The 27,638-nt window shown below is 41.6% G+C and overlaps 1 protein-coding gene across 2 annotated transcripts in view; it reads right to left on the bottom strand.

Moving 5' to 3' along the window:
- The window catches only part of wdfy4 (WDFY family member 4), an 82,107-nt gene that overhangs the window by 49,224 nt on the left and 5,245 nt on the right, over positions 1 to 27,638 (bottom strand). Inside the window, exons 3-22 of one of the 2 annotated variants that reach the window (XM_049481324.1) lie at positions 27,487 to 27,598; positions 25,505 to 25,611; positions 24,796 to 24,933; positions 23,279 to 23,468; positions 21,895 to 22,084; positions 19,588 to 19,748; positions 18,361 to 18,822; positions 17,561 to 17,662; positions 15,722 to 15,912; positions 14,384 to 14,788; positions 13,839 to 14,041; positions 12,270 to 12,360; positions 11,893 to 12,107; positions 11,064 to 11,155; positions 10,466 to 10,697; positions 9,252 to 9,328; positions 8,823 to 9,041; positions 7,373 to 7,551; positions 7,031 to 7,262; positions 6,790 to 6,923 (exon numbers count right to left, since the gene is read on the bottom strand). In XM_049481324.1, the coding sequence (XP_049337281.1) occupies positions 6,790 to 6,923; positions 7,031 to 7,262; positions 7,373 to 7,551; positions 8,823 to 9,041; positions 9,252 to 9,328; positions 10,466 to 10,697; positions 11,064 to 11,155; positions 11,893 to 12,107; positions 12,270 to 12,360; positions 13,839 to 14,041; positions 14,384 to 14,788; positions 15,722 to 15,912; positions 17,561 to 17,662; positions 18,361 to 18,822; positions 19,588 to 19,748; positions 21,895 to 22,084; positions 23,279 to 23,468; positions 24,796 to 24,933; positions 25,505 to 25,611; positions 27,487 to 27,598 (3,732 nt within the window). The remainder of the gene's footprint in view (positions 1 to 6,789; positions 6,924 to 7,030; positions 7,263 to 7,372; positions 7,552 to 8,822; positions 9,042 to 9,251; positions 9,329 to 10,465; positions 10,698 to 11,063; positions 11,156 to 11,892; positions 12,108 to 12,269; positions 12,361 to 13,838; positions 14,042 to 14,383; positions 14,789 to 15,721; positions 15,913 to 17,560; positions 17,663 to 18,360; positions 18,823 to 19,587; positions 19,749 to 21,894; positions 22,085 to 23,278; positions 23,469 to 24,795; positions 24,934 to 25,504; positions 25,612 to 27,486; positions 27,599 to 27,638) is intronic. The other variant, XM_049481325.1, reaches the window with a different exon arrangement.

Here is a 27,638-nt window from a genome sequence, read left to right as displayed (position 1 = left end):
CCAGAACCGATTGAGTGCAGCTCGCTTCAGAGCTCGGATTCCGACCTCTAGAGCTGTTTTTTTCATCATCTTTTTCTTCTCCTTTTTTCTTCTCCTATTTGGATTACTCGTCGCCAGTACCCACACGAAGCTTGGGGCTCCAAGCTTCGGGTTACTGTGCATTTCCCGTCGAAGCTCGAAACCAGTGAGGACTCCCACCGTAGTTCTAACCTAGCTTCAGTACTCGTCCGCTGCCTCAGTTATCGTGCGCTCGGTACACCGAGTTCACTTTGACCGCAGCGAAGCGCTCGGCGCCGGGATTAGCCTCAGCTAACGCCCCCACGAGCGGCTATCTACACTGTGGTGTCTTCGCCGGAGCCGACACGGTGAGTACTCTCTCCTTAGCTCTACTAGCGTTACGCCTCGCGAGCTATCTGACCTAGCTAGCTAGTGCTCGGTACACCGAGTTCATTTAGCCGGCTACGAATCGCTCGACGCCGGGGTTAACCAGAGGCTAGCGGCCCCACGAGTAGCTATCAGCCGAGCGGCTGTCAGCACTGCTGTGCCTTTTTCGCCGGAGCCTGACACGGTGAGTACTCTCAACCGTAGCTCTAACTAGCGCAAACTCCTCGTGAGCTATCTGCTTCAGCTAGCTGGTGCTCGGTACACCGAGTGACTTAGCGGGCAGCGAGGCGCTCGACGCCCGAAGCGAGCCAGCGGCCACCGCGAGCGGCTGTCAGACCCCCTCCCGGAGCCGCGGCCTACCTAGCGCTGCTATGCTAGCCTCGATTAGCTGCATGCACTGCCAGGCCGTCCTGGAGCCCGACGACGGACACCGACTGTGCCCGTCGTGCCTGGGCTTGGACCATCTGCGCGAAGCGCTCACAGACCCATGCATCGACTGCGCGATGATTCCCATGGCTATCCGCCACGAGCGGCTAGCGGGCCTGGAAGCACGAAGCGAGGCATCCCTCCCCGCGACAACGCCCAAGGCTCGGGGAAAACGGAGCGCGGATAGCTCGTTAGAGCCACCGCGAAAAAAGAAAGGCTATGGAGCTCTCTCTAACCGTGTGGACTCGGTTGTATCGGAGTTACACCAGCTAAAGAACCTGATCTTAGCTATGAACAGCCAGACACAGGACCGAGCAGGTGAGAGCCCCTCGGTCGAGTTTAAGGAGTCTGTTTCGCCAAGGCGGGAGGCTGAGTTTGACGTTCTCTCAACGGCTGCCTCCAACGCGAACTTTACACAAGGGTCGGCTCTCGAGCACGAGATGGGGTTCGGATCTTTCCCAACCGATAGCTCTCCTGCACCCCCACACTCCCTGTCTTCGGATGGAGCCAAGGGAAGTGAGGACACACACCCCGCAGCCTCTCGCAGGGCTTCGGTGGAAGAGACGCTTAAGTTAGCCTTAGCTAGGCTAGGCCTGGATACACCAGCAGCAGGGAGCGTACGCTCTAACGCGCTGTTTAAACGCCTGGAAGCGGGTGCTTTCGCGGTGCCGCCTTGTCAGGACTTCGTGTCTGAATTCTCGGCTGCTTTTCAGAGCGAAAAAGCAGGTCGGCCGACGGAGACGGCGCGCTTGCTAGCATCCATGGCCGGAGCGGCTGACTATGGACTGGCCTCCATGCCTGCGATCGACCCCTGTGTGGCTTCCACGGTGGTTTCGCCAGACGAAGCGCTACGGCCGGAACCTCGCTGCCCGAGCGCGGAGTGTAGGCGCACGGACGAGCTGGTTGTTAAAATGCACAACTCAGCGACGCGGATGGGGAGACTGCTGAATTCCCTCTGCATCCTGCTTATTGCGCTGCAGAATTCCCCCGCATCCACGGAGGACTCAAATAGCTCGGAGGAGCTTCTGAATCTAGCCCTCTTGACCGCGGGTTACATGACCCACGATACTGGTCGGCTCGTCGCTACGAGCCTGCATGCTCGGCGCCAGGTGTGGCTGGCCCAATCCTCTCTGCCCGAACCTTGCCGAGCTACGCTGCGGTCCGTGCCTCTCAAACCCGGGTCTTTCTTCGGACCAGCAGCCAAGGAAGCCCTGGAACGACGATCCTCCCTGACGGAGGCTCGAAAGCTGCATAATACCGGGCAGCCACAGAGTTTTCGTCGCCCACTACAGCGGACTCGAGGACACGATAGAGAGAGGCGCTTCGGAGCCGCAGCTCCGCCGCCGCGCCCCGCAGGCCCCACGGTCCCGCCGAGAGCGCCTAGGCGACCCCCCCACCCTTCCAAGCCGCGTGCAGCTGCCGCTGCTGACCGCCGCTGACATGCTACGGCCGGTGACGCTGTTGCTCTCACAATCACATTTGGCCTACTGGACAAAGATGATCTCAGACCCGTGGGCTCTGAGCACCATGACAGTGGGTTACAGACTGCAGTTTCGCCACCGGCCACCAGTATGTTCTCGCCCTACGGTGACCAAAGTTCGGGATCCCGTTCGGGCTGCAAGTCTCTCCCAGGAGATAGGCTCCCTGCTGGCCAGAGGAGCCATAGAGTTGGTAGACCCTCAAGTTCACCCCGAGGGGTTCTACTCAATTTATTTTGTTGTTCCGAAGAAAGACGGCGGTTTGAGACCGATCTTAGATCTCCGTCGCCTGAACAAATTTTTGAAAGTTCTTCCGTTCCGGATGTTACACACCGCGGCTGTTCTCCACGCGGTTTCCGAGGCGGAGTGGTTCACCCTAGTGGATCTCAAAGACGCCTACTTTCACGTTCCAATCGTTCCAGAACACAGACGGTTTCTCAGGTTCGCCTTCCGAGACAGGGTATACCAGTTCAGAGTGCTACCGTTCGGCCTTTCACTGGCACCAAGGGTGTTCACGAGATGTATGCGGGCGGCCCTGTCCCCCCTTATGGCTCAGGGGCTGAAAATCTTGCCCTATCTAGACGACTGGCTGCTGTGTGCCCCCTCGGAGCAGAGAGCTCACACAGACACACTCAGATTACTGCAGCACACGCAAGCGCTGGGGCTCGCGGTGAACTGGAACAAGAGTGTTTTAATTCCTGCTCAGTCCATAACCTTTTTAGGCGTGGTCTTGGATTCACGTCGCATGTTGGCCACCCTGCCTTCAGCTCGCGCTGCGGCTATACTATCGGCCATTCACAGCCTCAGGTGGGGCGCCAAGGTGCAGTATGTGAGGCTTTTGCGACTACAAGGTCTTCTCACCGCCGCTGCGCAGGTGGTGGCACTGGGGAAGCTCCACATCCGACCATTTCAGATGTGGCTCATCAGTCTGAAACTGGATGGGGCACGGCACAGGCACACACGCGTTCGCATTACCAGCGAGTGCTTGGCTGCCCTCGATGTCTGGAACTCTGCGCCCTTCCTGCTGTCAGGGGTAACGATGGGCCAGATTCCTTCTCGCAGAGAAGTGATCACTACAGACGCGTCAGCCACAGGCTGGGGGGCTGTCTGGAACCACAGCGCAGTGCAGGGTGTTTGGTCCATGCGGCAGGCGCGAGACCACATCAACATCCTGGAGTTACGTGCCATAGTGCTCGCCCTGAGACATTTTCTCCCGGTGCTCCGCGGCAGACATGTCTTGGTGAGATCGGACAATGTGTCAGCAGTCTATCATGTAAACCACTTCGGCGGAACACGGTCCCGCAGGCTATTAATGCTGGCACAAGAACTCTGGACGTGGGCTCACCCCAGAGTGTTATCTCTGAGAGCATCTCATGTGACAGGCGCCACCAATGTCACGGCGGATGCGCTATCTCGCCGTTCTCTTCACCCAGGACGATGGAAGCTACACCCGCGTGTGGTACAGCTGGTGTGGGAACGGTTCGGGGAGGCTCGAGTGGACCTCTTTGCCTCTCCAGACACGACACACTGCCCTCTCTGGTTTTCGGAGATGGCACTATACAGCCCATTGGGCCAGGATGCCCTGGCTCACAGCTGGCCGAGAACTCTGCTCTATGCCTTTCCCCCTTTGCCTCTGATTCCGGCTGTATTGGACAGAGTACGCCTGGAACAGCATCGGGTCCTCTTGGTGGCCCCGAAGTGGCCGTATCAAACATGGTTTCCAACGCTGCTGTCATTACTCCATGGGGTTCCATGGGAACTTCCGTGTCGAGCAGACCTGCTTTCACAGCTGAACGGACAGGTGTGGCACCCACGTCCGGAGCAACTCCGGCTATGGCTGTGGCCCTTAGGCCCACCAGCACATTAGACTCGTGCACGGCCCAGGTCAGACGCACGATCGATAATGCTAGAGCTCCTTCTACGCGGGCTCTATACGAGGGCAGGTGGAAGGCTTTTGAAGCTTGGTGTATTAACCAAGGTGTGGTACCACACCTCTGCACACTACAGACTGTCTTGTCCTTTCTCCAGACGCTACTGGAGGAAGGCAGGGCCGCTTCGACGCTCAGGGTATACGTGGCGGCCTTAGCCTGTCACGTGATGCCGGCGGACGGTACTTCCTTGGGCTCTCATAAGCTTGTGACTGCTTTTTTGAAGGGAGCTAGGAGACTGGCTCCCCCTCGTAAGCCGCGGTATCCCCCCTGGGATCTTCCGCTAGTCTTGAACGCTCTCTGCAAGGCTCCTTTTGAACCGCTAGAGCAGGCAGAGCTGAAATGGATCTCTCTAAAGGCTGCTTTCCTGTTGGCTGTTTGCACAGCAAAGCGGAGCTGTGAGCTGCATGCGCTGTCTATCAGCCCCCTGTGTTTACAGTGGGGCTTGGATGATTGCAGTGTGAAACTGAGGCCGAACGCTGCGTTTCTGCCTAAGGTGTTGAATCCTGCTTTTGTGAACCATACCATTGATCTTCCAGCCTATGGGGACGATTCTGATACCAGGAGGCTAAAGTTATGCCCTGTAAGAGCTCTACGGGCATATGTTTCTGCTACGACGGCTGTTCGTCAAACGGACCAGCTGTTTGTATGTTTTTCTGCTGCGAAGTTGGGGAAACCACTTTCGAAGCAACGGCTATCCCACTGGCTTGTGGAGGTTATTCAGGGGGCCTACAGGGCTGCAGACCGCCCTTTGCCTGCCCCGACTACAGGACATTCTGTCAGAGGCATCGCCACATCTTGGGCTGCGCTTCAAGGAGTGTCTCTACTAGAGATTTGTGCAGCGGCCACATGGTCGTCACCATGCACCTTCTCTCGTTACTACAGTGTGAACGTGGCAGCCGCCGAGGGCTTATCTGCGGCGGTTCTGTCTGGAATCTCCTCGTGACATCGCTGGTATGCATCATCCACATTAAGCACCGCCCTGGCGGTCAGTAACTATGAAACATAACGCTAGTTACGTATGTAACTGTGGTTATGTGAATAGTGGATGACCGCCAGGGTTCTTGGTCACTCGGATTGCGAGAAGAACCAAGTTTTGAGGAGGAGCAGCGAGTGCCAGGGGGCATTTATACCCCGCTTGCGTCACACGCTGTGTCACGTGTAGTGACTTCGTTGGTATACAACTCTCGGTTCGCCGTGGGCACGGCAGGGAATACATTCACATTAAGCACCGCCCTGGCGGTCATCCACTATTCACATAACCACAGTTACATACGTAACTAGCGAAATGTACACAGACATGCCAAAAATCATGGGACAATGACTTCAGCGACCTGTGGGGTATGAGTGTTGGGCCTTCTGCATTGAATGTTTATGTGCTGATTTCTGCCAGATCTCATCGTTCACATGAATTACTGCCCATTGTACTGAACTGTCCACTGTGGGTGGTAATGTCTTCTTAAGAAATAGATCATCCCTCTGTCTGGCACCCACTACCAGGCCTCAATCAATCTCTGATAATTCACGTTGCCTTGCCAACAACACAATGGCCATTGTTCAACCTTACTCACAACTATAGATAACACCTATAGCAGGGGTGTCCAAAGGTGAGGTATTTTAGAAATACCCGTTGTTAAGCAGGTTTTTATAATGTGAGATTCAAAGTTGGAACGCTAGGTTTCAGAAACGGGCCAAAGAGACTAAAAGCGGTGAGAGTGAAGTTTTAGCGCAGAAAGCCGGGCCAAAGAGTCTAAAAGCGGAGAGAGTGCGCATTTCTAGAGCAGAAAACGGGCCAAAGAGTCTAAAAGCGGAGAGGGTGCGCATTTCTAGCGCAGAAAACGGGCCAAAGAGTCTAAAAGCGGAGAGAGTGCGCATTTCTAGCGCAGAAAACGGGCCAAAGAGTCTAAAAGCGGAGAGGGTGCGCATTTCTAGTGCAGAAAACGGACCAAAGAGTCTAAAAGCGGAGAGAGTGCGCATTTCTAGCGCAGAAAAACGGGCCAAAGAGTCTAAAAGCGGAGAGGGTGCGCATTTCTAGCGCAGAAAAACGGGCCAAAGAGTCTAAAAGCAGAGAGGGTGCGCATTTCTAGCACAAAAAAGGGCAAATAAGTCTAAAAGTTGCCGTAATTAAGGAGTTTAATATTAAGAGACATCATGAAATGAAACATCAATTTGAAAAATCTTAGTTTACACAACACTGTCAAAGATAAAGATAGTAGGTCAAGTAAAATGGTGTGTAAATGAAAGTAATCAGGAAAATGTATTATTTAACGTGGTATATTTCATTATCTGTTTTATTAAAGAGTCTTTGGCCCATGACTTCAAATATATTTCTCCTTCTGGCCCCCAACAAAAAAAGTTTGGACACCCCTGACCTATAGATACAGCTTACACAAATATAGACATTCCCAAGCTGACCCCTACTATAACACATCTTGATCACCCTTCACACAACTATATTCATCCCATAACTTTTGGCATGTCAGCATAAACCACACATTTGTGTATTAATGTTAGCTGTGTTTATTTTTCTGCCTACAGTACTCTATTTGCCAAAACTAATAACGTGTTGGTACCTCTTTGGCTATAAGGCGGCAGTCCACTTCATTGTACTGGTCTCTAATCTCTGCTACTGTTGTCACAGTAAACACTGCTGGATTTATTCCAAAGGAGATTCTCTCAGGAGGGATTAGCCTCATTGAAGAATCTGCTGAAAAGAACAGATCATATTTTACAATTCATGATACGGCATCTTTTAAGAAAAAAAAAAAAAACACTACTTATTTCTAATTGTTAAGCTGAACAAGGTTTACCTACCTTGTACATCAAGAGCCAGGTAGTTGCCTATATACTTTGTGCCCTGTGCATACATGATCTCTACAGAATCAGCACTCAGCACTTCTTCAAAAAGGTACGCAGGACCAACCCGCCAGATCAGCGCTGCATGCTGTTTCCAGATAGGAGGAGTTCCAATAATCCCACACACGTCAATAACTGCTGATGCATCCATTGCAATGCACTGACCAGGGAATGGCTGAATGTACCTCATCTATTGAAAGACAGACAGTGAAATAAAAAGGCGTGATCCAGGTTGTGGCATGATTGAAAGTAATTTACACGTAAAATATGTAAAATATACCAAAAATCTCTCATACTGACCTTTGATGTTCCAATGACCTCTCCATTCAGATAAGCAGATACTTTGCAGCTCTTTTTGATGTCTTTGGCCATGGCAACAACAAGGTGATGCCACTGACCTGGCATCAGCTGTTTGGAGCACTTAAAACGCACTGTGATCGGCAGTGTCGTTGGAGTCCGGACTTCAGGCTCCAGTATGTCTGTAGGAGGAAATACATTTTGTGTTTAGGATTATCTAAATCTGAATAGTAGAAAAAAAATATGACAGCTGTATGGTGGACAATAAGGTAAGACTATGTATATATGCATGAATCAAACTACCAGAGCAAACATCTAATCACACGGTCATTGAACATTCCTCGCTGAGACTTACAGTACCAGTCAAAAGGTTCAACACTATTCTTCTCATTCAATGTTTAGATTTTTTCCTACATTGTAAATCGATACTAAAGTCATTCAGATTATGAAGCAGCACATAAGGAATCATGTAGTAACTTAAAAGTGTTAAACAAACCAAAATACTAAATGTGAAGCATTTAGGTGATCTTATCTGAGGTGCTGTTAACTTGCGGTTTCTGAGACTGGTAACTCTCATGAACTTATGCTGGGGTGGTTCTGATGAGAGCCAGTTTCATCGTAACGTTTTGATGGTCGTTGTGACTTCACTTTCAAAGTTTGCAGGAAACTTTCAAAGTTCTTGACCATTTTTCTGATTGACTGACCGTCATTTCCTAAAGTATTTTTTTCTTTACTCAGTTGAGTAGTTCTTACCAAAATATGGAGTAGAACATTAACAAATAGAGCTACTTACTGTATACCACCAACTCTACCTTATCACAACACAACTGATGATCTCAGACACATTCATTTAAGTAATTAACTCTTGACAAGTTCAGCACAGCTGTTAACTGAAAGCCATTTTACGCGACTACCTCATAAAGCTAACTGAGAAAATGCTAGGTGCCTACAGTGGCCTATAGGTGCCTACTTTGAAGAATCTAAAATATAAAACATATTCTGGTTTGTTTAACATTTTGTTTACTAATAAAATTCTATATGTTTTACTTTATAGTTTGGATGGCTTTAGTGTTAATGAACAATGCAGAACATTTAAAACAATGCAAAAACACTGAATTTAAGGTGTCCATTTTTTACTAGAACTGTATGTGAGTATTTGTATTATATCAATACCAGTGCACAGTTTCTACTAATATGATGGATCATATACAATCTTTTTTGGCATTGAACAAAATAAATTTAGATTATGTTTTACAAAACAAAATAAATATTCTAGGCTTTACAACAATTATTGCAACTCTCTACCAGTTAAGATCTTAAAACTCATGTCAAGTTAACAAATTTAAACTGCATAACAACATTTTATACATGCTAATTTAGGTCATGTGTCACATTGTCAAATGTAAATGTGTCCATTAAATTTCAATGCAGTGTATACAAGCAGAGTCGTCACCTAAGAACTGATAGGGCTCCTCTTCAGTGGAGATGACCAGACAGCCGTCAGAGGCAGATATACTGACGGACAAACAGCAGTACTGTTGCTCAGCGCGGGACATGTGGCGCACCACTGTCAGTAGACGTACTGGGTGCGAGTCGCAAGCAGAGCTGAACCTGCTGATCAGAAACCAGCAAGAGAAAGACAGACCAGCAGAGGGAGGAAAACCCCGGCAGTCTGAAAACCAAGGACAGCAGTGACACAGAGGCCAGAAATGTACAAGATATTAGGAGACCAATAAAGACTAAAGATAATAAAATCAGTACCATTTTAAACCCAATTCCGTCAACTGATCACTTTATATTTAACAGTTTCATACGTCCAACTTCATTTCTTGAAATGCTAGCCTATGATAGCAACCACAACTCCTGACAAAGCATTTCTCACCACTGCTGGTTCCTCCTGTAGAGATGCAATCTGCACTAACTCCTTTTACTGTAGCGAGAGATGGCAAAAAGAGACACCTGGAAAGAGATAAGGATTGTTATACGAAATATGAGGATCACTGATATTATGTTATATAACCTTTACTATTAGATAAATACTGTATACTGAGGTTTGGCAGGTTAGTACACAAAATATGAACATGGAAATCCACTTCCTACTAAGAAGAAGTGATGTAGCACTGCATTGTCAACAAGCATTGCTCGTTTGGTGCCATTGCTTCTGCATATGACATAATTATCTCCTTTCTTCACATAAATTGGAATTATATATAAGGCTAGGTATCATTTTTTGATTTTCTGATACTTTGAATTTGGTACAGATACCCAAACAATACTTTTTTTTATACCTTTTTCTAAATTGTAACCAAAAAAAAACACAATGTATTTATTTAACAGCCAGTATGAGTCATCTCATTCTCATACTGTCACCATGAGAGATTCCATCTTTTTAGATCTTGTATTAAATAGTGAGCATGTTTGTGATGCTTTATTAAGAACTAAAATCATTGTTTGTGCTTAAACTACAAATATTTTTCCTACCCATATTGCGTCAGGCAATTAAGGTCTTTTTAAAAAATATCAGCATTACCTTGACAAAATTAAATAAAATTATATTAGTTTATATATTAGTTTATTTATACTGAGAGGGCAGTAATAATAGTGTGATTTGGTTTAATTCAGGCAGACTAGAGCTTTTTTTCTGTATTATAATATTTCAGGAGAGAAAGAAAAAGGTGGAGGGGTGGGGGTTGGGGGGTTAGCGCGAGTGAGAGAGACAAGTTACCAAGAGACAGCACGAGAGCGAGCACCTGAGATTTTAGAACAAGGGCAATCGTCAGACCTTTTGGTAGTACTGAGACATTTCTTTCGGTACCTTTTTAGTATCAAATTTCGATACCCATTCCTAATTATATATCCGCAATCCATGAAACCGTTTTGCAATTTCTTCACAATATGCATTTTGGATTTTTGAATATGCTCAACTTTGCCACTTTTATCTATACAATTTTTTCAAGGGCCAGTTAACATAACTACCTAGTATGCAACTGTGATGCCTCCAATTTTAGTAAGGATGAATTACGTACCAACATCGATGGCAAGACTATAAAAATGTCCGACATATTGTATTTGAAATAAAAGGTTCCTCAAACCCACCCATATCCACTGTCAGTCATGTCAAACTCCGCAAATGATGGGGAAACAGACACCTTGTGGGGTCGGAAGCTCCGTGGTGAGGTCATTGAAACAAGGCTGATGATGCGGTGAAGAGGAATTGGTATTCTACTCTTTGGGGACGTCCACAGTAAGCTGAAAGTCCTTTTTAAAGACTTCTTGTGAGTTTTTTTGGCAGTCTTTACCAAATCATCTGCTTTGTCAGTATATTGTCCTGCAAAACACAAAACTACAGGTTAAAAAATTTAACAGACATCATTTTTGACATGATCTGTCAGTTTTTATTAGCATTGTGTCAAAAATGGTCCGATAGAAATGCCCCCAAAAATTACACCACGATAAATTCTTAGTTATTACATTGACCAATGAAAGTCAATTTCTTTCGAATTAATATTTTGGAGACACCATGGACATTTGATGCATAAAATATACTGTATATGAAAAATCCAAAGCATATTTAAATACATACTTCTCAAGCCCAAATATGACCCAAATACTGTATATTTTAATCCAAACTTTCTGATTGTATCATCAATGAAACATTAGGTAAAAAGAGGAAAACCAAAAATAAAAAATTCACCATTGGGAAGTGGTGGATCCGCCTCTGAGATGGAAGGAGGGAAACATTTCTCTGTATTACACATAAGAGGATCTCCTAAACACAGGAACTGCCTGAAAGAAAGTGCAGAAGTAAATTAAAAATAGTACAAAGGTCTACATATGTTTTGCATCTACTGAATGTATCTAAAATCAAAGTCATGCAACTATAATATAAAGACATGCAACTGTATCGAAAATGGAATTAATGTAACTATTTTATGTAAATGTAACAAAGTAAATATACAACTCTGAAAAAAAATAAGAGACAACTTAAAAATTATGAGTTTCTTTGATTTTACGAAATTGAAAACCTCTGGAATATAATTAAGAGGAAGATGGATTATCACAAGCCATCGAAGCAAGCAGTACTACTTGAATTTTTGCACCAGGAGTGCTTTTTCCAAAAGCAGTGTGTAAGACTGGTGGAAGAGATCATGAAAATATGCATGAAAACTGATTTAAAACCAAGGTTATTCCACCAAATATTGATTTCTGAATTCTTAAAACTTTATGAATATGAACGTGTTTTCTTTGCATTATTTGAGTTCTGAGAGCTCTGTATTTTATTTGTTATTTCAGCCATTTCTCATTTTCTGTAAATAAATGCTCTAAATGACAATATTTGAGAGAAATGTTGTCTGTAGTTTCTAGAATAAAACAACAATGTTTATTTTACTCAAACATATACCTATAAATAGCAAAATCAGAGAAACTGATTTAGAAACTGAAGTGGTCTCTTATTTTTTTCCCAGAGCTGTATACTTCATGTATATACACCATAAAACACAAATTCAGTAACTTGGACTAACCTGAGACACTTATGGTCTATAGACTGGGAAGCCAGCTTCTCCAGGATGCGCACCACAGGCAGGTGTAGTAAGTGGCCGCTGTTGCTGAGGATGCTCTTGCAGTGGGTCAGCAGAGTGACCAGCAGACCAGACTCACACATGATCTGTCTGTTCTGCTCTGACTTCACCATAGACTGCACATGACCGGTTACAGCTAACTGCAGTTCTGCAGACATCTACAAAAAATAGAGACCAGTTATACACAGTAACACCTGTAGCAATGTTACTGCAGCACTAAAGCATACAAAGGCTTCAAAACTAAGACTGCAAATAATGCATTAACAGCTCTTGATTGACATTTAATAAAATACTCTATAATGTATTCCTGTATTACTTACCTGAGGGTCACTGGGAAAGTAAATATGAGGCACTAGAATCATCATGACCTTAACTGCTCCAGGGTGCAGTATTGTATGCTCACAGGAAAACCTGAGCGGAGCAGAAATACAGTGATGAGTATGGGAAACAGAAGTGGCATTTCAATGCAACCCTAGGGTAGCCCCTGAGGTTAAGTGGCTTGTGAGGAGAACAAAAGCATCAGTGGCTAATAGAGACATTAGCCATCTGGCACTACACTACACCCACATGTCCATGTTAACCTTGTTTGGAAAAAACAAACAATTAAAGCACCATTTAGCTTAGTAAGCCTTAACACTAAACTGTTTATTATTTATTTTTTATATTACTAATATTATTGTTGTCTGATATGCAGGAGAGTGCAATATGCAAGTAAGCCCTTAATTATATATATATATATATATATATATATATATATATATATATATATATATATATATATATATATGTGTGTATACAGGGGCGGATTTTACCACCACGCAATTGCTTGGGGCCCCCGGGATGTATGAATAAATGCTCTTAACTCACCCCCAAATTTGACATACAGTAACTGCTCAATCAAATGAATAGGGTAAACATGCGGTTAAGAACATTGGTATTTCAATTGTGTGAAACTGACACCAATAAATCCATAATTCCTGCTATTTACTTACTTAGAAGTATTTTTTGTCTCAGTAGCATAGCCACTGTGAAGTGTGGAGAATAGTTTTGCGATATATTGATTATTGCTGAAACGCAGTTTAGAGATATTACTGTTATCATCGTTTTACCACAGCTGAAAAGTGCTGGAAAAAACTTGAAAGGTGGCCTTGAATAGGCTTGAAAAGTGCCTGACAAGTGCTTGAATTTTCCCTTGTAAAAGGTGTATGAACCTTGAGTATTGCATTTTGCTATACAAAAGAATCCATTTGATCAGGGCCCCCAGAAAAAAAACATTGCTTAGGGCCTCAGAACTTCCAAATCCGCTCCTGTATATATATACGTATATATATATATATATATATATATATATATATATATATATATATATATATATATATATATATTTTTTTTTTTTTTTTTTTTTTTTTATGAGTGTAAAACATTAATATACTGTTTTTGCATGAAAAAAAAACATCTATAATTTCCAACTTGACTGTACACAAACATGCCAAATGTTATGTCACTTTTGCCATATCTTATGTAATTTAACAAATGCTTCACTGATGTGCTGGATGTGCAAATGGGGTCTCCTGCACTTCATGTGTATTGGATTTTGTCAATTTCCACATTCTCTGTGGTTGATATTGTTCTTGTTTTTTGTTTATCTCTTGTTGCTAGTTTGCTTTTTTTCCAATGTTAAGATATGTATTTGCTTATTATGTGGATTTAGATTGGATTATAAACTATTTTTATTCTAGTTAATAAAACTATTCACTTGCATCATGCTTCACCTGCAACATGACAACATCTTAGTTACTGCTGTCAAATCTAAAAAAGTATGTTATAAAATCTAGTACTTTCATGATATCAAAAACTGAAATGTAAAGTAAGAAAAATATAGCTCCCACCTTCCAGACTCTCCACATCCGGATGAAATGGAAAGTGCTGCATTTCTAATTCGGCCCTGGAAGTCCTCCTCTCCTGTCTTGGGGATTGTGGGAGTCTGCTGACTCTCCTCCACCTCTGAAGCCTCCAGGCCGGAGCACATGTCCACAGACATACTGACCCCGGTGCTAAACTGCTCCAGAAAGTTCAGCAGCCTGATGCAATCCTGTAGGTAAAGGTGTGAGAGACACAACATGAAAATATTATTACAATAAGCTGTTCTAACAAAATTTTGAACATGGATTAGGCTCAAAAAGGCACAGTTCCTAAATTGTTTAAAATATAGCAATACAATTTTGTTACATGTCTTATTTTAATCTAAGCTAAATTTTGCAATAATAGTTTTACCCAGAAAAAAGGTGTCAGACTGCAGTGATATTTAGAATAAAAATAAAGGTCACCAGGATAAAATATTATTTGAAGAATTCATTTTTTTTTATAATTATATTGAGTGTTATGAAAATGCATCTAGTGTCCAGTGACTTGTATCTATTTTGGCTAGTCATACCCGCAGAGTTTTGGGAAGTGGGGATCCAGAGCTTTCAGCCACATCCACAAACTGCCGGTAGTTCCTCTGGCCTGAGCGACACTCCGTGGCTACATCTGCTTTCATGTGCACACTGTCATGGAAACAGCCCAGCTGCAGCAGAGCCTCGGCCAGTTTCTCGTAGTGGCCGGTGGTGTGGAAGAAGTGGGCGTTGACAGGATGCAGGTGCACAACCAGGGCGACAACGTGCAGGGTGAGCAGCAGAAGCTCCATCAGGCTGCTGTGACTGACAGAGGCCCACACCCCCAGCGGCTGCTCCAGCAGAGCCCCTTCCATATCCACTACTATGGACAGCAGACCGTTGAAACCGCCCGCCGTCCGGAAAGCATTCCAGCTGTTTGGGTTGTCTAGCACTTTAAGGATTGACTGTGGAAGGGTAATATTTGAGAATAATCAGTCCCAAACATATTAAATGCATTTTAAGGATCTGATCTGAAGTTTTCCTCAGGTCAGTGAATAAACAGTAAGAATAAAGAGGGAAAGGTAATGCTGAAGATGCACTGATGAATTATATATCACTCTAACAAAGGGGGGCTGTGGAGTGGGCTCGGAGTTTCATGGGGCTTCGCAGAAATTGGTTTAGCCTTTATTCAGTTTAGCGCACTAATACATCAAAGAGCTAATATGTCAAAATGAAGCCCAAAACTAATTAGGACCAATAGAAGTAATCAGAATAGCTTTGACATATCCCACACAGTGGTCGGGGTGAATCCAATTGCTACCTGCTTTAACCCAGTTACACTGTAATAGTCTGCAAGTTAGTATTCTTGTACTTGGATCTAAAAAATGGACATGTACAGTAAGTGGCTAATTTCGTTACATATAATCACATTTCTTTCACATTCACTGATCCGATATTGCTCATAATTTTCGGTGTGTCGCACCACCAGGCTGCGGTCCTAATCGAATCGGGCCCGAGTTAACAGCTAAACGTATATTAGCAAATCAATCTGAATTTGGGCTGTAATGTGATCAGACTCCCAAAGGCTAGGATAATAAATTCACATACTTATTATGCTTTAAACTTGTTATAATTTGTTAAAATTAGAAATAAAAACTGAATACAGAGAGGTAGATCCCCCAAACTCCGAGCTCAATTCAGGACACATATCCCCCTCCCCTTTCAAAGCTAGCTGACTCCCACTACCCCCATGTGAGTGTATATGTGGGGAAACAGGCAGATGAGAAAGAAAAGGAAATTAACGAGAAAGACAATCAATGTATAAAACAAATACACAAAATAAGCTAATGCATGTGTGACAGAATGACTAAAGCAAAGAATACAAATAAATCACATACCTGCAGCACATCCAGTTTGAATCGCAGTTCATTTTCAGTGGAGGAGCAGAGAGCTCCGATAGCAGTGCTCATGTACTCCTCTGGGTTCATCTCAGACAGCTGCTCCAGAATGCACAGAGCTGGACTGCGGAACTGCTCATCATTCAGAAAGATCTTTATATAGGGAATCATCCCCAAGTCACGTATACATGCTAGAACAGTAGAGAGAGATTTCATTAATATAGCAAAAATAAAATAGATTTTATCAATTTGGTTTATGTACACTGGAGACATACACCAATTTTGCAACTAACTAATTATGGAAACAAAATATTTATGGTGTTGCAAGATATTTATACACTATATGAACAAACGTGCTGATAATTAATTGTTTTTTTTTATAAAATGTATTAATAATTTATTCTGCTTTGTTACTTTTGTAACTGTCCCTACTACCTTGTAAAATGGCTTTTTTTCTATATTTTAGCCTTATCTGTACAGGATTAATTTCTCAGGGGGTCCTGGGATAGTTTTCTCTTTTATGGGGGGTCCTTTGTGAAATGTCCTTTGAGAAAATTACAGGCTAAATTACTAACTCTTTTTCGAAGACCTCTGTGGTCCTCCGGTAATTTTATTCCCGTCCGGATCCACATCTCTGAGTTTCGTCTCCTTGCGTTTAATAAAATAGCTATTTGTCCACTTACATGCACCGTATGGAAATGGAAATGGAAATGGAGCCACTACTGAATATGATCGAGAAAGCCTAAAAAAAAAAAAAAAAAAAAAAAAAACACTGGTCCTCCTGTTTTTCCAATTGCAGTCCAGATGCAAGAGTTTAATCACTGAGTAAAAGCGTGAAATACTTTTCACAGACATCCCCTGAGAAACTAATCCTGTCAGGATAGGGCTAGTTTTGAGAGATTTTTTGGGGATTTGATTGCATTCAGCAACAAGCGTGTTAGTGAGCCCAGAACTTTAAATGATCACCAACTTATACCCAACTATACAATTCATCCATAAAATAATGGATGGAGCCCCATCATTCCAAAGAACCCAACTCCACTGCTTCAGAACATATCTGACTAGCAATACTTCTCCACAGGGACTAGACAGGCTATATCCCTGTATGTGCATTTGCACATCTGTGTTAGCAACTTAGGTACAACTTAAAGTAGCTGAATTAATTTATAAGAAGGGGTGTCCACAAACATTTGAACTTAGGTGACACAAAACTAAAGAGTTTAACTCAAAGGCAAAAAAATATTACTGAATATTAATTAATTTGATTTGCATACTCCAAATTCTCCAGGCATGTGTTTAATTTGTACTAAAATAATAAATATAGTCTGTAAATACATAAAAAATGGTCACGGTAAAGCTGTCAACAGATAAAGTGAAAGCATTTCTTATAAATACTTTTCTCTAATGTGTTTACATTTTCACAAATTTAATGACCAGCTATAAGGACTAGGAAGTGAATTGTGCATTCTCAATTGTTATTCTTAATTGTCACCCACTAGCTATGTTTTCCTTATCACATGATACCACCAGTGGTGGGAGGATGACACCATGCACATGGTTCCTCTAAGACATACCATGTGATAACTCAACATGCTCGAAGGAGAACGTAAGACCAGCTAACAAATGGCCAAGCTGGCAGGACTCACTATTGCAAAAATACCCTGCAATATCTTTTTTTATATATATACTTTAGGGCCAAATTACTCACCCTTAATCACCAGATTGAACTTGTGAACTCCTAGTGAAACTGTATGTATTGAAATTTGACTATGTTTTATGTCTACATAAAACTATGAACCCTTTACATTGAAAATAAAACAAACAAAAAAAACAGTATACCTGTATTTCTGACAGATCTCATGGCTAGAGCTGAAACCACATTTAACATGTTGGTGGTGAGTTGCCTCTCACAGTCCTCCACCCTCAGATCATCCTTGCTCGCTATGTTTAAAAGAAATATATTAAGATTAATGCTGATGATTTTGACATGTGAATATAAAGCTCACAGAGACCCCATTTACACATGGTCATGTCACGTGATTAGTAAATTGTAATTGTGTTTCAGTTTTTTGGTTGTTTCAGGAGTATTGGTTGTTTTATTTCTCATTTTTCTCCCAATTTAGTTTAGTTTAGTTTAGCCAATTTTCTCACCCATGTAGATGCTACTCAGCTGAATATCCCCCATTACTAGTGATGCCACAACACCAGGAGGGTGAAGACTAGCACATGCCTCCTCGCATACATGTGAAGTCAGCCACCACCTCTTTTCGAACTGCCGCTGAAGTAGCACTGTGGAGTAGCCAGCTCTACTAGGAGTGATGAGGGGAAAGAGCGCCATCTACCCACCCAGAGAGAGCATGGCCAATTCTGCTCTCTCAGGGCTCTGGCAGCTGAGGGCAAGCTGCATGACTGGGATTCGAACCAGCGATCTCCCGACCCGACCGCTGGACCACTAATGTGTCTTGGAGAGATGGATGCTTTCACACTGTATTAACATGTGATTTAAATGTGTTTTAAAACACCTCCTGAAGAGATTTGAATGATCAGATTTATATTCGTTTTAAACTTCAGTTTTTACTGGAGTCATACAAAATGACCAAGTGTAAATGGTGGCCAAGAAACACACACATGGGCTTCACCTGTGACGCCGGCCTTCCTCAGGATCTTAGCTCTCCTTCTGAGCTCCACCAGCAGCAGCTCCATCAGACCACCATCAATCAGCACTTCAGAGAGCAGCCCACTGCGCATCACAAGACCATGGAAGCATTCCAGGGCGGCCATGCTAAACGCCTGTGAAGAGCCCTCCTTCAGCATGGCTTGCACCTTCTTCAGCGTGTCATGGGGGATGTAGGAGAGATGAAAGACCACCATTTCCACCAGCTCGAAAAAGAGGCGATGGACAGTTGCAGGCTTCTGCCACACACACTCAGCAAACTGGGCCAAACACTGCAGCGTCCACTCCAGCAGGAAGAAGTTAGCTTTATCCCAAGACCAGATCATTTGCACCGTGCGCAGGATCTGACTGCAGGTCAGTGCACTGCCTGAACGCAGGAAAGAGGCCTGGATGATTTTAAAAGCTCTGAGGTTCTTCACTGTAGAGCCTGGAAAATCAAATCATAGAATTCCAGAAAACAGTTATTCAATTTTAGATTGAATGAGTAAAGCAGATCATGCAAAGTTGCTTGGGTTTATTCTGCCATGTGTCAGAGAACATGGCACAATGTAACACATATATTACTATAACGTTGGGTTCCTTGTAATTTTCCAAACATATGTGGTTTCTAATTCTATTCTGGCAATGTCGGAAAGTGATTTACACCTACAGTGAGAGTGCCATGACGCCACAAACACCTTGGGGACAATTTACATCAGGAACTCCGAATTTAAATCGAGTTACGCTCTCGTAGATTGATTGAAACTATGTTGTTTGGCATACACAAGCAAGCACAAACATCACAGAGACCGGCATCCACAATCAAATATGTGCGGAACGCTGTCAGAAGATTATAAAAAGACTGCTTGAGTCCCTGGACAAAAAATGCACTGATGTTTAGAGTAAATAAACATATAAGTGGAGGGTAATGTGATTGAATTTCACCCTTAATTAAAATCACATCAGAGCCAAATGGAATCAAGCTAAAAAAGGGCCATGTTTGCCTCTCTCTGGAGTGAGGTGCTCTGCTTGGTGATGAATGGTGGACTCTGGTATGGATGAGGAGAATGGATGCAGGGCATCTTAAGTGGGTTACTGAGGAGGCCTACACTTCATCATCCTGGACATAATTGCCTTTGCCTTGTCGTTAACACAAGGTGGTGGCGGGGAGATGCAGCGTGGTGTTCAGCATCGGCCGCGCATCCGTCCGTACCTTTGGTCAGGGCGGGGTCGAACTTGAAGCCCGGCGGCTGGGGGTTGTTCACACAGAGGGCCACTTTTAACTCTGCTTTCCCAAACAAGGTGAACGAAGCAATGAGGCACAAGAGGTCTTTCACAGAAGAGAAATCCTCATGTGCCGTTTCCTCCTCGCAGCTGAAAAACAAGCCGTAGGTGGTTTTAAGAAATGTTCATACCTTTGCCTACAACAGAAAACCAAATGACGTATAACCAAGACATGCTTTGTAGTAGATCATTACTTTTGCACTGTAGCCCTTAATCTTAATTTAGTCCACTAACTAGCAATGTGACTGCATTCCTAAATTCCTAATTCCTAAATAAATCACACAGATGCTTAGAACCACAAGTTACCACAAGTCAGGTCAAACTGTATTGTCCATGGCATAGTTAAATAAAGACCTATGTTTTGTGAAAAAATTATGTGCATACTCACAATCAGAAGTGCAATCCTAATAAATCCTTAGCATGTTATAAAGTGAAAGCTGTTGAGAAGTTGGGACTAAAACTTAAATTTTTAACACTATCTCTTTCCTCCAATGTCTAATGCTGGATTAAAGTGAATCATCTCAGCTGAGCACTAAACTGATGCTAACAACACATCATTAGATAAAATAGCCAAAATACAGCTCTGGAAAATTTTAAATAAAACTGAGATACTTGTTTTTCATTGGATAGCAATGATATATTCTATATACAGCTCTGGAAAAATCCACTTCAGTTTCTGAATCAGTTTATCGGATTTTGCTATTTACAGATATATGTTTGAGTAAAATTAACATTGTTGTTTCATTCTATAAACTATGGACAAAATTTCTCCCAAATTCCAAATAAAAATATTGTTATTTAGAGCAGAAAATTTGAAATGGCTGAAATAACAAAAAAGATACAGAGCTTTCAGACCGTAAAAAATAAAACAAAGAAACAATTCATATTCATACATTTTCATGCATCTTGGCATGTTCTCCTCCAGTCTTACACACTGCTTTTGGATAACTTTATGCCACTCCTGGTGCAGAAAAATGGTTTGATGGCATGTGATCATCCATCTTCCTCTTGATTTTATTACAGAGGGTAATCCAAAGAAAATTTGATTTTTCCAAACTCATCATTTTTAAGTGGTCTTTTATTTTTTTTCCTGTATATTAATGCACCTTAAATTTTACATAATCCTATCCAGAAGCAAAAAAGTCTAGTCCATCCACTGCATATGCCAGTTGTGGGGAGCAAACAGTGATCCATGCTAGGCTAAATGCTAACACTTTTGCCATCTCCTTTCTCCAGTGTCCACTCTCTTGAAAATTAACTGGTGGTGTAGTGTGTTGTTAGTTTGCAGTTTTAGAGACAGTCAACAACCTGTTGTGGTAGTGTCTGATATTTAAGCTTTTATATATTTTTTACAGTTCTTTTGTGATTTACTATCTGCAGATTCAGCCCATAAAAAAATGCTGCTGTAAAAGCATAAAAGATATTGCAAAATCAAGAATTTAAATCCACAACAATTACAAAAAGCCTGTGAAATCCTGGTGTGTATAATTAGCTGTTAGCTGTAGTAACCTCACGCCTCCAGTGCAACTTTAAACAAGCAAACATGTTTTGACTGTTAAAACTGTGTTTAATTCAAATAGACCTGTTAAAATCTACACAAACTCTTGTTAGATTGAATGGGCAGTCAATGTAGGGTGCCAGTTCTCTCAGGACCCTTAGGTAATGTTTAGCCGGAGAAACATAATCCCACGAGTGTGACCATGAGTGTGTAAATAAACAGGTTAGGTTGGGAGGCCTCGTCCTGCAGTGACCTCACTGTGAACAGGAGCCGACACTCAGCCAGCCACTGAGAGGCAGCATGATCAGTAATGAGATCAGTTCAATTTACCACTGATCTCATTAAGACTTCCTTCATTATTAAACACAGAGGAATGCAGAGGAACTGGCAAGAGAAAACCAACACAAGGGAGGGAGGGTGAGAGAAGGAAAGTCCCAAATATTTCAACAGAGACCATGATTGCTCTCAGCAAACACTTTAATACCAAGAGGACTTTCTGGAGGTGGTGACAACATTAAAATCAAATTACATTCAGATTATACTGTCAAATTAATAGCTCTGAATTTGATGGCTCTGTTGCACATGCACTGACTAGAACATCAACTTCACCATGTGAAGTTTTCAACATTATACTGATTTCAACATGTTAGTGACATCAACTCACTAGGTTTAGTGATTGCAATGTTACAAATAACTGCTGCTCTTTGAGCAATGCGAAACAAACGGGAACAAAGTTACCGTGCCATGATGGTCTGGAGCACTGCATAGCCATCGTTGTTCTCAAACTCCTCGAAAAGTGCAGGATTGATTGGGTAAGAGTCCTTCACAAAGCTGAAAACGCTCACAGCCACCTCTGCTAGGACCGGCCCAGGGACGTGCTGGCTCATTTTCAGCATGTTCTGGATGCAAATCTTCATACAATTCTTCACTAAAGAGAAGACAAACAAGGTATATGAATGCATTTACAACTTTCTGACATGTCTGAAATGAGTAGAATATTGCTGTCCAATGAAAACAAGCATCTCCAAAACAGCAACTTTATAGGAGAGAAATGAAATCTTTTCATAGAAGTCAATGTAAAAAAGTTTATTTCAGATAATTTCTATTTATCAAGCAATTTTAAAAGTGTGAGGGACAGTCAGTGTGTTCAAATTATGAAGTAAGCCAAAAAAACAACAAAAATTGAGACACTTGTTTTTCATTGGACAGTGACAATATACACTATATACAGCAGTACCTGTAGCAATGAACCTGAAACACCTGGTTTTAGACCACAATAATGTATTGTCCCGAAGGACAGTTCTGGTGGAAACGGGAGAGTTGAGGTGCACATTGTATTCTGCCGTGATTTGAGCAGACGTGGTTTTATGTTTTTTGGATACAATCCGGTTTAGCACCCGAATGATGCAATCAGTCACTCACAAAAATAACCACAAGCACACTGCCCTGTGCCTGACAACCCCACATGATGTCCCTATTTTAACTATTGAATTACTCATTTCTAATGAGATCATGCCTAGTTTAGATCCTACTCTGGAAAAATATGTGACCACAAACAAAATTTACATAATCAGCAATTTGGAACAGTTGAGTGAATCAAACGAGCATCTCCAACATCATGTGAAAGCACACTGAAGCAGTCATATTAACAGGGCTGTCATGTGATTACCGACAGAACTTCATCCCTATTAAATATTCAATAAATCGGCCAGCTGACAAACTACAACTGTTTTTGCTGGCCCTCTGATAAACTGATAAAAGCTGACCTAATCTTATTTATATGTTTGGAAAACAATGTTTGAATCAAATCAAATAAAGCTGCTGAGAGACTATGGCTTAACGCAATGGAAACAATAAAACTCTAATTACTATTTTCAAAGTAATGGCATATGGTAAAATAAAGTATTGAATAAAGGATACTTAAAAGACAATAGTGCTTGAAAGTTGCAAAAAAACAAACAAAAAAAAAACAATGTAAACCAATGGATTTTAAGGGAAGGGAAAAAAGCCATAGGGTTTAGAATAAAGGCTTAGTGGTGAGAGTGGGAGGTGGTATGTGTATGTGCCTGTAATTGTGCAAGTATGTATATATATATATTTATATATATAGAGTTGGGCTGACCTTGCAGTGCAGGGACGGTGTTTGGCACCTGGGCTGCTGACACAGCCCTGAGCACGCGCGAGACCTGTCTCCGCCATGAGGAGCTGCACTGGTCCCACAGGGAAGTGAGCGCGATTATCACACACTGCAGCTCCTGAGTCTCCACCAGCTCTTCCACAAACTGCACCTGCCTGCACAGCTGCAAAATCACCTGAGAACACACCACAAGCATCCACAGGCTTTTTTCCACAGCATACACTCCAGTTACAAAGAATGATTTCACTTCTCCAAAGTCTAATCAATATCCATAATAACACAATAGCAGAAACAAAATCTTTACAGTCTGTTTTTGTATTTTTTTGTTTATTTGTTGTTCCCTCCCTGATCCACATCTATTCATTTTTTTTTTATTTTGTGACTTTTTACACAATAGCCTTTGTTCTATACATTCTTTATCCATGAATATCTCAGTCTTCCTTGGCTCTGCAATCTACTTTGAAAATAAAGACTATGTCTAGACAATTGCATCCGGTCTAATTTTTATTATTGACAATCTTAATCCCACTTTCCTTCAGCATCTAAGCAATAGGAAACTCTTAATCCTGGAAAGATGTGCTTAGTGTTATGCTCCCTTGACCATTTAAATGTCTCATTCCATCGTTTTTGCATTCATTTTAAAATGTCTAGTTGTCGTCTCTAGTATGAATAAATGCCATGTGAGTCGTTTTTTGTGGAAAAAAAGTGCTCAGGTGTTTCTATTTAGCCCTGTTTTAGATCACTGAATTACTGGTCTCTGAAAAACGTTTTGGCTATCATACATGCAAATATATCGCCTCTGACTGGCTAACAGCACTGCAGCAGAGACCGCCTACCTGCCTTCCCGCACAGTCAATTTTACAGTTCTTAAACTCAAAGGACAAAATGTTTTCAGGGATACAACCTTAGTTCTAAAGATATATCACGTTATCAATGCCGTGGTGTGAGCATAGGCTGCCCTGATTTGTGCTACATTGTCAAACCGTGCTTTACTAATGTATATTTAAGGTTTTTTTAAAGCGCAAAATCAACCGGAGATCCGATTTAAACCTATTTAATCTAATTACTTACACAAGATAGCTTACGCTAACTAGCTGTGTAAACAGAAGCTGTAAGCTCCACCTTAGTTAACGAGACTGTGTCGGCTCTACTGCAGCCCAGCTTCAACTCTGAGGTGGGCGAGGCCATGAACTCAGTGGTTGATGTAGACACCTAACAGCTCTCTGATTGACTTGTATTTCCGAGGATTTTCTTTTACTAGCTACTGCAGAAAACGGAGGCTGAGAATCAGTTTTATATGCGTCATGCATATACAACTCAGAGAGACCCATAATATTTCACAAAGAACAAGAAAAATAATTTTAGCGGAAGGAGACTTTTAAAAAAATCATCTTTTACCTAAGATGCACTTGCTTTTAGTAAAGTCCTGAATCCTGAATGTTAATACACTGATGTATACTGTGAATGACTGCAAACATTTGAATATTCATATGAAAATGTACCTTAATAAAAATATCTTGGAATGAACATGCAGAGTCGTCTGTCTCATTGTTGGCCTTTCTTGCAGGCAGTGCTACAAACAGATAGAGGCACTTCACTAAAGCAGCAGCCAGTCCAGTATCAATTGCAGCATTTGTTCCCTGTCAAAAAAAAGCTATTATTAACGAGTTCATTTGATTAAAACCACAGAGGACAGGGGCAGTAATGTAAGACTTAATTGATACAAAAAACAAACTACAAGTTCTATTTCTATACATCATAATTAACACATTATACTTGTACTATAACTGAGGAGGTACTGTAACTCGTGTCTGCACATCTTAAGGGTAATATAAACAAAGTGGAATAACCAAATAGGCATGTACAAAAAAAAAACATTAAATGACGGGACACTGTGTAATTTTCATTCTCCGCACAGGTTCTATATCAAATTACGAAACAATGCATTTATAGATAAAATGTAAAGTTATGTAAAGAATCAGACACAATAGAAGCATGTACTAGTCAAGTAAAAGAAAGAGATGCCTCATAAGAACAGGTGAAGTTTTACTATTTATTCATACAGTAAACTTAACTAATATGGGACATGCAACAGCCAGTAAAACCGCCAGCCAGTTAAACCTTCTCAGGACTTTTTACTTTACATGTCAAGCTAATACACTCTAGGACTATTTATCTACTTTTACAGTTTGGTAATACTGTAGGACTTACAGCTTCACTGGAGGACAAAATAGAAATGGATTTCAACAGCAGCCATCCTTTACCGCTGCTGTGTTCTGTGTGCTGAAAAAACTGCTTCAGCTCATACCGTGCTTCTTCTGTTGTAAACAAACACAAACATCAATTGGCACAAACTTGAAAATGCAATACATATCAGGATTCAGGGGTTATGATTTTATACAGCTCTGGAAAAAAATAAGAGACCACTTAAAAATTATGAGTTTCTTTGATTTCACCATATTGAAAACCTCTGAAATATAAGCATGAGGAAGATGGATGATCAAAAGCCATCAAACCAAGCTGAACTGCTTGAATTTTTGCACCAGCAGTGGTAAAGTTATCAAAAAGCATTGTGTAAAGCTGGTGGAGAAGAACATGCCAAGATGCATAAAAACTGTGATTAAAGCGGAAGTCCATATTATTTTGTTTTTAAGCTGAAAACAGCAGCATTTCTGAGTTGAAAAAGAACAAAATATTATGTTCAATGGTACCAGTCTGCTGCAATGACCATTCTAATATATTAATATATTAATATATTGATATACTAAGCCTAATAAATTCATTCAAGTTTTGAGGCTGTAAATGAAATAATATGAACTAGTTTAATAATATGTACAGTTTAAAACTAATTAAAAGCTTTTCAAAACTTATAAACACGTTTAAATAACGTAGATAATAAAAGTTTTGTGCTGACACTTTATCAATATATTCTGATTCAGGACACATAACTCTTTAATAAAAGTAACATTATAAAGTCTTTCAGCCATTATAAAATCTTTCAGCCACATACACTTACACTTACAAGTGAGCTTGCTCGCCACTATTAGACTCTTTGGCCGTTTTTCTGCACTACAAGTGAGCAGTCTCGCCGCTTCTCGACTCTCTGGCTGTTTCTGGCGTTACAAGTGCGCCCTCTCGTCGCTATTAGACTCTTTGACCCTTTAAGACCCTTTAAGACTCTTTGGCCTGTTTTCTGCGCTACAAGTGCACACTTTTACCGCTTTTCAACATCAGCTTTAAAAACCAGAGTTATTCCACAAATATTGATTTCTGACCTGTTTAAACTTTCTGAACATATTTTATTTGCATTATTTGAGGTCTGAAAGCTCTGCATCTTTTTTGTTATTTCAGCCTTTTCTCATTTTCTGCAAATAAATAAATGCTCAATATTTTCATTTCAAAATGTGGGTGAAATGTTGTCCATAGTTTATAGAATTAAACAACAATGTTCATTTTACTCAAACATATACCTATAAATAGCAAAACAGTATTTTTTTCCCGAGCTGTACTGTAATTTTTAATCAAATTTTAGACTAAATCACACTATCATATTTAGAAAATCAGAGTAAAAGGAAAGTTGACTTTTTATGCAATTCTAACAGTGGGATATAAAGACAGCGTACAACATTATTATCTAGGGGAAAGAATTTGAAAACATGAACCACCATTTGACACCATTTTTTTCATGTAAACTAGTAATTAAAAATCGACAGTATTGCAAAACACAATATAATTACAATATCAGTATTTTTAATTCCTAATAACCACATAACAATAACCTGCTGTCTTGGTCAGGGCTCACTTGTAAAAGAGATTTTTAATCTCAATGTGACTACCCTGGTTAAATAAAGGTAAAATAAATAAATAAAATAAAACAATAAAAACAGCTCCTTTTTTTACTACCCCGCTGTGAAAAAGAATTAAAAAACAGCGTTTTATTTATTTTATCCGTGATTTAGGCATTATGTTCAAAACTTCAAAATGTACTTTATACTATCTGTATAACCATACACTGTAAGCATGCATACAGTATAAATGTCAAGCTGCTCTTATCTCTAAAAAAGCAGAAGTGCGTCTCTTCCCTATAATGCATCAGTAACCACTCTCATTAGTCTTGTAATGGATAGCTAAAAAAAAAAATCAAGCCCACTTACTCCCACATATGCTTGACTAAACAAGGAACATGGGTGTACCTGCAGGTCTTCCTGCAACTCTCTGCTGTATGTGACACACCAGCGTCTCTCCAATCTGACAGGCCAAATCCTTCAGGTCCAAGTCCTCATCAGCGCTGTTGCTTTCAGACACCTTACAGAAACAGACAGACAGGGAACTGTTGAAAATATAA

The sequence above is a fragment of the Astyanax mexicanus genome, chromosome 7 (assembly GCF_023375975.1).
Source record: "Astyanax mexicanus isolate ESR-SI-001 chromosome 7, AstMex3_surface, whole genome shotgun sequence".
NCBI classification, from domain to species: domain Eukaryota; kingdom Metazoa; phylum Chordata; class Actinopteri; order Characiformes; family Acestrorhamphidae; genus Astyanax; species Astyanax mexicanus.
Note: the sequence above shows the minus strand (reverse complement) of the source record. Positions and strands in the feature narration are given on the sequence as shown.